The following is a 9,567-nucleotide window of genomic DNA, read 5'->3' as shown; positions in this document are numbered from 1 at the left end:
ATCGACAAGAGCATTCGCATTTCGTGGAATGCTTGAGCCATGAATAACTTGCTACATGTCACTAATAGTTTCTGGTAAAAAAAGCGTTTTCAACGCAAAAATTCAGTCTACTTTTATGGTAGCAGGCAATCATGAGACCATGTTCTTCAACAATGCACCTCTTAAAGGTAGCAGTGGTTTTTTTCTGACCACGCTCCACCTAGTAGCCTCTCGATTGAAGGATGGACACACATCAATCACGAAACGAACACTAAAGTCCTGCTTCTCTTTGCAAACGAGAAGAAATTAACAGTGTTGTAGGAACAATATGTAGAGCTGGTTAATGTTTTACACTGGGTTGAAAAAAGGGACCGAAAATGGAGGAGAAATAACGTTGGACAGGACAATCCAATCACCAAGCGGCATTTAAAAATCGATTGAGCTCAAATTGGTGCAACAAACGCTGCCGCCACTTTGGCATCGAGTTCAAGGCATGAATCACATGGCGGTGACTTTACATAAAGCCAGGGAGTTGTCTAAGTGTGGCATTTAAAAATGTTCCTGCCTCGAAGCTCTCTTCTGCAGTATGACTAGAGTGCTCACGCAGGCACTGGGGGAACAGCTCAAAAAAGAGTCTCTCTCTCAGGTTTCATGTTACATTCCACGCGCACGCACGCACGCACACTCAGGATAGCCGCAAATACACAACGAAACGGATGTGTATTTTTTATTTACTACAGTGTACTACTTGCCCTTTTTGTACGAATTTGCGGATTCTACAGCGGTGTAAACAATTAGGATCTGCAGTATTTCAACCTTGTTTCTTATAAGCAGCTACGTAGCAATTGGATGAAACTTCACATCAGGCTAATGAATTCAACCATGTGTTTGTGCACTTTTTGCATGGGTCTGTGGCTGGTTGGTTTTTTTCAATACCCACACTAAATTAGCAGGCTGAAGAAGCCTGTTCCGAGAGGGGGGAGAATAATCTTTTGTATATTAACTTTGCATTACCAGCTGTTTTTGACTCTCAAAATTAACACCGATGACAATCCGCTCAAATAACAATCATTTTAAATGCAAATTTATTCACTTCAGTCGAGGAAGGATGCGTAGCACAGTCTGGAGTTGCATGGTTGACGGAGTTGTTCTCTCGCTCTGTTTTTCACCTAGCATCATCTCGCCGCCTCATTTGCATACTGCCGAGGTCGGGTGCCGAAAGCGAGACCAGCCTTATTGATTGACGGCATCGTCCGCCTTCCCCCCACCGACTTGTCGTGTTGTCGTCCAAGGTGAAGACTGTGCTCCCCCCCCCCCCCTGTTGACAATTACAGCGTATTAGGCTGTTTTGTGATGAGGACTGAGTTCGAGCCACTGCTTCCATAATCAAACTAAAGACTTGCTTTAATTAGCTTCATTGAAAATTGAGATTTTCCTCCTTACCAACCATAAAGCCTATCTCCTGCTGTTTTTAGAATTTACTGTTTTTAAAATCCAATTGAAGTTATGTTTGAAGTATTGAGCAATAACCTGTTGTCGAATCACGTCCCACCAGACTCTTCTGTTTTCTGCTATTCATCGCTTTTATGCTCTGGCTATGCTCGGAATGTCGCAATTCCACGGACTTATCGGTAATGCAACCATGCATGCTGTTCAAAAAACCCTTTTAATGCTTCTCGAACTGTTGGAGGTTAGAATGACTGCAGAACTCAAACAATTTAAACTTGTCTTCATTTTATAACACCCCACGAGCACTGTGGCTATTACAAAGGTGACATAGCGGCTATTCGTTCTCCCCCACCCTAACCACTATCTCTAGTACTTCTTCGAAGGAAGCCCCTATAAAAAGCTATCATCCCTGTTATGTTTAAAGGTAGAAAATGGCTTCTGCTTAATCAGCGGCAATAAAAAACACACTATCAAAAGACTGATTAGTTGGAAGAAAATACAATATCATGCGAGCATGTACAATCTTTCGCTAATATTCATTCAGGACAGTGGCCAGAACCCTTTTAATGGCACCTGCGCTACTGGTCTAGTAAATTAAAACTACCTTCAGATTTACATCCCATGTTTGCTGTTCAGTGGCCATTTTGGGCGTCATGAGATATTTCGTGAAAGGCAGACATTTTTAGCAAGTCCAGATTATTGCCACCGAAATCTAAAAAATGAGCAAAGGTCACGTTGGGGGCCCCTATTTTTCCCCAAGGCCCAAAGTACATTGCAGTGGCTTTACATACAGGCAGTGGTTAAGGTTGCCAAAAATTAAAACAAGCGAGAGCTTCTTAGGAGTGAGCTTACATGTTTCAGTAGACTGCTAGGTCCAAATTTTTTACGATTAACTTCTCTTAATACTTGACCCCTATGTCTTCTGCCTAGAACCTTGCAGAGATTTCTAGGTTTAGTAGGTCATTGAAAGAATTATTTTCGATCAGTTGGTGTCTATCATTTAGTACGAGGTAGCCGCCGCGAATGGAGGCCACTTAGAAAAGATTTCAAGGCCGAATCCAGGCAGTAATCAGTATGCGTAATATTCTTATTTTCCGTATACGCCAAGGAAAGTGAATTTCATATTATTGTGAAACGCGGTCACCACAACTCCGCGTTGTCGTAATATATAAATCTATAATTACTTCACTTTCATAGTCAAAGGTTTTGCTCCAATTACTGTTTGCGAAAATAGGTTTAAAAAGTGTGGAATGGACGATTGGTGGATAAATATTGGACCTCTTTTTTCCATAAATAATCAGATGACCAAAAAATTCATGCGGTTCTTGGCACTGAGTGCTGCAAGAACTTCCTGTAACTCGTAAACATTTATCAAATACAAATGCATGCCTTTATTTGTATGCATATATTATAAGGCTTATATGCGTATTCTCACCTTTTTACCTGTCCATTGTTTTCCTGCCATATCGCATCATCAAGTATGGCTTAGACCTGATGGATGTGATGGAGCTTGTATCCTCCAGGGACCCAGTCTGACTGGACTTCAGAGCTGCAAAGATTTTGGGCGACATTTGTTCATCAGTTGGAAAGAGCGTAGCTTGTAGTGGCAGAACGTCCAGCCCAGAAGCGATGGCAAATCTTTGAGCCTGTTGATGAATCACCAGACGAAGGGGCATCGCTTTTAGGGGGACAGAGCCTCTGTTCTTGATCAGAATAGGGAATGACGTGTCGTTACTGATTGGGATAATTAAAAACAATGCTTAATGAGTGATGCGGAAACAATTGGTTTGTGTGCGCATCAACGGGGAAGTTGTGGTGGAAGCTGGGCAAATGGATTTCACCCACCCGCTAAGTGCTCACAGATGGAAACAAACTCCCAAATCTATAATACTGCTTTTCCCCTCTTCCATGTGGGTTGTCAAAGTCAGGCGTTGGGCGAGGGTGGTTAGCGAGATGACTGAATGACTTGTGATGGAAGTGGCCCTTTTGTGTATGGATGTATGTATTGCAAAATTTTTCAAGAGAACGTAGACATCAACGGTTATGTCCAGAAGATCCACTCACCATATTCCTATGACAGGTACCACCCTTTTCATTCACACAAGTCCATCCTACGTCAGTGCGTTTGTATGTGATAAACTTCAGATAGAATAAATCACTATGAATTGTTCACTTGTCAAGGGCCAAACAGTAAATGGGACTAATATCAATCTCCTTACCCATCCACTCGACTCAACCAGATACAACTCGCATATCTGTAAGGCAACTTCTTCTACTTCTGCTTCTTCAAAAACGGTTAGGACAGACAAGCCTGGTGACTCAGCGAGGAGAAAGTCCCACTCTTACGCTTCGAGACAATGTAAGACTTCACACCCAATGTCACCAGAGGACCTAACCGTGACAATATTCACACTTTAGGGGAGAATGAAAGGGAGGAGAGTAATTGTCTCACATCACTTCACTGCACCCTCTCCATTTCCTGCACTTTTCTCCAAGTGATACTTTTCACCTTTTCTTGGTATTGGTATATAGAGAAGACATTTGGGAAAGAAGAGTGAGATGGAAATGGAGGTGACCAGGAGGCGGCTTTTTGGCCTTAGATACAAAACCTTGTATGGACGTGGAATTTGCAGTGGGCGTGTGCCCCGTTGAGATGGACTTGTAGGTGAAGATGGTTACGATTTTAAGGCATCGTGAACATGTTTAATGCTTTCTTAAAGAACCCAAATTTACTTATCTACCTCGTAGTAACAAATGATCAGTGGGATTACTTAAACATGGTAACATTCAGATTTACAAATTAAAGTGCTGTTAGTTCTAGTTGAATGGTGAAAATTCATAATACTTCTTTTTTAAATTCCGCTTTATTTCACTGAACTATATTTGCCTGAATAACGGCACTAGTTGTCAATGTTGTGTTAATTTTGAATAAGCCTTATTTCCTGTTTCAACCGGTGTAATAATGGAAAGTCACAGGAATAAAAATTAGCAAAACCTATCAGAAAGTCTACAATTAAATACCCGCATAAGAGGGGCGGTGGTCTGCTTTAAATAGTCAAAATCCACATGTGACCCTAGTTGTGTTTTCACATAAGTTCGGAGTGAATTTTACTTCCATTCCATTTCATGAAGTACCATTTTTTACACTTGAAGCTGCTTTCAAGAGCCTCGTATTGGTCTAAATGTGTGCATTATTTACTAAGCTTACAGAAGTTAAAAGAATTCCTATGTTTTTCTGTAAAATCGCCCCTCATATAATGAAAAATATCTTTTCTCAGCTACAAGGATTACGGCGACAGCGTGCATCTTTACTCCTGAACAGGAAACAATTCGTAATTAAAAAAACGGCACCGAAACTAAACCAGTTGAGAAGTGGATTTTTTCCTCCTCAGGCATAGATACTGTTTTGAAAAGAAAACGAATAAACTATTAAAATGAAACTTTGGCTTCCACTTGTTTTATCATGAAGTAGAGGAAAAGAGACCGATTATACTGTGTTTACCAATTAGCTTTTTCGACTCTCTCAAGCGAATACAGAAATCTCTGCTTCCTTTAGGTCCAAAGTTTCCTTTTTGTCAAAGTCCAAGCACACAAAACTTTGACATTTATTTTCTTCTTCCGATTTCCACACAAAAGCATGACCATTTGTTATCAAAAAAGGCTGATTGAAATCCAAAACCGTCACAGATTGTGGGGGCCAGTTTAGGCGGTCTTGCTAAACAAAAACCACAATTGCAATTTGGTTGCTAAATGGATTAAACAGATTGTTTATTGTCAATAAACCAGTAACCAAACTATTTACTACCACACCCCACAGTCGCACAGAAAATTCAATGCTATGCCAATTTGCCAACTCCTTGATTTGAGTGACCCCTTCTCTTCGCCACCAACGAGTGATCACACGTTAAAAGTGGATATGTGTACAAGGACTATCCCCGCCAGACATCAAGTCAACTTCGCAATGCAACAGAACGGACGTTAGGTGGACACTTATCCATCCAATCGACGCGAGGCTTACGCCAACTTGGGGAAAGCCCAAGCCCTTGATTGGTTGACATAGTGAGCCAGTCAGATGGCGGAATCTGAAATGCGCTCCATCAGTCTCCCCCCGCTAATTGGTTAGCTACTCTCACAAACTCACGCCGTCGACGCAAACCGCAAAATGATCAGAAAACTGCGGCTGCAACTTATTTCGCTTATTCAACGAGTTGCTCCCCACTAGCCCGCTCTCACAGGCTGTCTCACTGCCCTACGGCTCTCCTCCACATCTGAGCTGCCATTTGTGGAAAATATGCTACGGTGCCAATAGTCACTCAAGGCCCTCCTAGCTTCTTTGGATTTATCAGTCTCTTTCCTACTCCAGCCATGCTGCATTTCTCCTGGATTTACTTTTCCCTCATCACGGCTTGCGCCTTCCTTGTAGAGTATTCTAAAACTATCGAAAGTGAGTTAAGCTTGGGTTATGTAAAATATACTCCTATTCGATTGACAGCTTGGAAATTTGATAGTATAGTTGATCTATCCTGTAAGCGGATAGCCAAATATTTAGGCAGGAAATAGGACTAACTTTTTCGATATTCTAGTAGATCATTTTTGTATTCTCTGCATGAAGGTGTTTGGGTTTCGTCGGATAATCTCACGGCGGTAAAGTCTCTTGCTAGCATTTTTTCACAGAAGTTTTTTGTGGTGGCAAGAAAAAGGCTATGTGGTTCTTCACTCGCATAAGTTCTCGTGAGTTTCACATTTCGCCGTTTGATTGGCGTTTGATGTCATCGAAATAACGCCAAATTCTTGTGAATGCTACCTCTCTGTGCTTCCTGCTCGCCAGCCCCAAAGCCAGGATCGCGTGTGAAATTCAGTCCACGCACTGCCTCGTCGTACTTTATTCACTTCCCTAGTAATGGCAGTTCCGGCCTCAAATGGGCCAGGTCTCTCGGTCAAAAAGCCTTCTTTTTTTGTTCCACTTTTTCAGTACTGTATTGATCTACCCTTGTACCAGTTGCAAATCAACTGAGGGCTAGATGGATAGAGGGTGCTGTTCGCCTATCTTGGCTGGACAGCAGTCATCCCGTCTGCCTTTGTGGACTTCGCATCCATCACTCCCTAGCGTGACACTCCCAGCCCCCTTTCTCTACTCTTTTTCAAGCTACGCCACATTTAGTGACTGGAGAGAGGGGGTTGGGGTGGGGGGGGGGAGATAGTGATTGCGAACGCCTAACAATTGATGCCCTCTCTCCCTGAATACTCATAGATTTTACGACTCTTCCTTTTCTATCAGGCCTTAGTCAGCACACATTGCTTTTGCGTCTCCACATGTATGGAGCTTTTGTCACCACTCATGTGGGTCCTCTCTTTTGTAATCAACATAATCTAGTGTAATACGATTACCTTATCATGCTTTTTGCATCTTATCCGTCTCTTCCCCTATTGTCAAGGCATTAGTAACCACGGTGTCTTATCTTTTTGTCAATCTTAAGAGCATTAATTAGTGTCCCAAATGTCAGAATGACCACCCCCCTGAAAAGGAAACCTTTTTTAGTCATGGTCGGTTTTTGTGCTACCGTGCTATTAGATATGAAGGCAAAGTTTGGGCAACCTCCACACGTGGCTTACTCAGTTAGGGAGTGATACGTAAAGGTGTTTTGGCTCAACCCTCTATCTTCCATTATGCTTTTTTGGGTATAAATCAAACGTAGAAGCATGGTTACCTAATTAGCGTCTTTTTTCCGCTTTCTTCACCCCTTCCCTTGATTAAGGGTACGCGCTAACCCAGCTCCTGTCCACACGCGACCCTAATTAGATTCACACCAGCACTTGCCTGCGAGTTTTTCCCTGTCCCGTTGATTGATTATCTGGCTTCTCATTTCTGTTTACCTCCTTGCCTTCCCCCTCCTCTTGAACCTGTCTCATTTTTTCATGATGGACCGAGACAGAGATGGAGGGCGAAAATGAGTACTCTACATATTTTTTAAAGACAAACGCGAATGTACGGAGAGGGTGTTGCCCGTTTCTGATATTTGGCACTTGGTATTAAGGAGTCATCACTGAGTTGTGTCTGGCGGTTCCTCTCTTATCTCGTTTCTTCTTCCTCTTCTCACCGGGAATGTCAGTTTCTACTAAGTGTTATTGTTGTGAAACTGCGGCTCAACTTCTCTCACATGCTTTGCAACTTCTTGAGGCCACTTATTCGCGGTTGACCCTAAACAGGAGGAAGCGATCTACTCGGACACTTATGCGCATTTCTCATTGATTTCATTGATGAAATGTGAATTGAGCTAGGGTCATTGGGTCACATGGCGACAATTGCACTCAGAATCGATGAGCACGAATGCGCTGTTTTTCGGTTGCTCGAGATTGAGAAATCAACAGGGACTTAGTATTTGTCTGGATTATATCTCGCCTCTTTTCTTCCTTCCTGCGTATTTGTAAATGTCATTTTTTGCATCAGCTGTTTGGCATCAACATCCACCAATGTCACCACAAGCATACACGCGCATAGTCGAAAAAAGTTGCCTCTTGGGTTGTCTCCGTCCTTCTGGATGGCTGGAATTGATTCACACTCATCCTCACCTCGAATTGGGCACATCCATTAATCACACATTTATTCGTGCGTCGCCTTGTCCCCACTCATTTCCACTCGTATGTGTGCGGCTGTTTTGAAATGGCAAGCGGGTGGTCCCGTGGTGGTGTGCTTAGAAGCTTGTCGTCCTGCCCGTTGCAATAGTAAAGTGACTCATCCCATCCCGTCTATTCTTGCCCTCTTGGCCTCGTGGGTGACCGGTGACCGTCCTTGCGGCAACCATCATAGCCCTCCTTTGTGAACTGGTTTTTCCGTGTGTGTGAATTAAAGGGTATCCCATAACCTCCTACTCTCATTCAACTCTAGAAGGCCTATAATTGTTCAACTCCTTCTTTTGGTCATCCCCTCGTATTTCCTGTAGTGTAACCTAACTTGATGGGAAAGTAACGCTGGTAGTGCCTGGTGCACACACCCATGCAGCGGATGGAGGGCTAAATTCTAAATGTCAATGCACGAGGCGGTCACTGTTACCGAAAGCTTCCTGACTCAGTACTGAAAATTCTAGAGACGTTATAAAAAACAGAATCAAAAGGGCGGCCAAAGCTGGCTAATAACCACTATGCGTGCATCAATATTTTTTCTTTAAGTTGTCCGCCGAGGTCCCAGTGATGAGAGGGGATGCGACAGCCGCCTCATGGACACTCAGGCCAAACTGCCAGACAATGCTTTCAGCGCCAGCAGTGTCCGACAAAATCTGGCCGAGTTTCGACCCTATCGCGCTAGGTATGCGCCATCGAAGTTTCACGCACAGTTGTATTCATTTAATTCACGCATCTGCTGATTCATTTTGCATGACCTTCAGACTGATCAGCTTGTACGCCGGGAAGGATCACGCTAGTGGACGTGCCTGGTGTCCAAATAGCACAGTGCAGACGGCGATGAACGAGTGGATCCAAGTGGATTTCCCCTACCTCAACATCATTCACACTATCTTCACCACAGGTCGTGGCGATGGAAATGTAAGTTGGCCGTCCGGTGCAGGTTTACTTTCCTTGAATATTTGTATTTTCACGCTCCCTGCGTCATTGGCAGTAACTCATTTTTCAGTAATTGAGTGACCGTTAATGACATTTTTGTAAACCTTCACTTCTTGGGGTCATTGCTTTGGACAATTTCTGGACTTTTTGTGGAATTAAAATCGACTTATTTCTGTTCACCCTTTTTGCCATAACGTTTGCTTAAATGGTAGGGACACAATTTAATATACGCCCTCAGTTCTCATGACACCAAGATTAAATGGTAAAACTTCATCTGACTAGCTTTCGATCATTCCATTACCTGAACTAATTTCTCATGTTTCTTTAGCTGAAGTGCCTAGACTTTTGGTGAAGAGAACTATGTGACTGAACAATATCATTTTAGCTTAGGTCTCATTTAAGCAGACTCCAAATCAATTTGTTAACCTGTGGATCGCATGATTTGTTGTCAAGGCGTCTATGTTAAAGTGACCTTTGTGTCCTTCACCTCGATCACTTCCCTTTTTTCGGTGTTTTTCACTGTGGAAAGTACTACTAAGTAGCTTTTTTTCCACTGGACAAACTTCAATGGCCTTTGTGTTT

The 9,567-nt window shown here is 42.9% G+C and overlaps 2 protein-coding genes across 2 annotated transcripts in view; one reads left to right on the top strand and one right to left on the bottom strand. All coding sequences in view use genetic code 11, as the record gives it.

Moving 5' to 3' along the window:
* Positions 1 to 2,552: 2,552 nt before the first annotated feature.
* On the bottom strand, positions 2,553 to 2,903 carry EGR_00405 (hypothetical protein; the record flags this gene model as incomplete). The annotated part of the gene is made up of 2 exons (XM_024489654.1): positions 2,553 to 2,817; positions 2,872 to 2,903. 2 exons carry the CDS (start codon positions 2,901 to 2,903, stop codon positions 2,553 to 2,555), a joined length of 297 nt encoding a protein of 98 aa, XP_024356332.1.
* A 2,597-nt stretch (positions 2,904 to 5,500) lies between these two features.
* Positions 5,501 to 9,567, top strand: part of EGR_00404 (Discoidin domain-containing receptor) — a gene marked incomplete at both ends in the record, with an annotated part of 19,241 nt that continues 15,174 nt past the window's right edge. Inside the window, 3 exons of the mRNA XM_024489653.1 lie at positions 5,501 to 5,546; positions 8,596 to 8,731; positions 8,811 to 8,967. Of these exons, the coding sequence (XP_024356331.1) occupies positions 5,501 to 5,546; positions 8,596 to 8,731; positions 8,811 to 8,967 (339 nt within the window). The remainder of the gene's footprint in view (positions 5,547 to 8,595; positions 8,732 to 8,810; positions 8,968 to 9,567) is intronic.

Source organism: Echinococcus granulosus, assembly GCF_000524195.1.
Source record: "Echinococcus granulosus chromosome Unknown EG_S00001, whole genome shotgun sequence".
Classification (NCBI taxonomy): domain Eukaryota; kingdom Metazoa; phylum Platyhelminthes; class Cestoda; order Cyclophyllidea; family Taeniidae; genus Echinococcus; species Echinococcus granulosus.
This window is presented reverse-complemented; position numbering and strand designations above follow the sequence as displayed.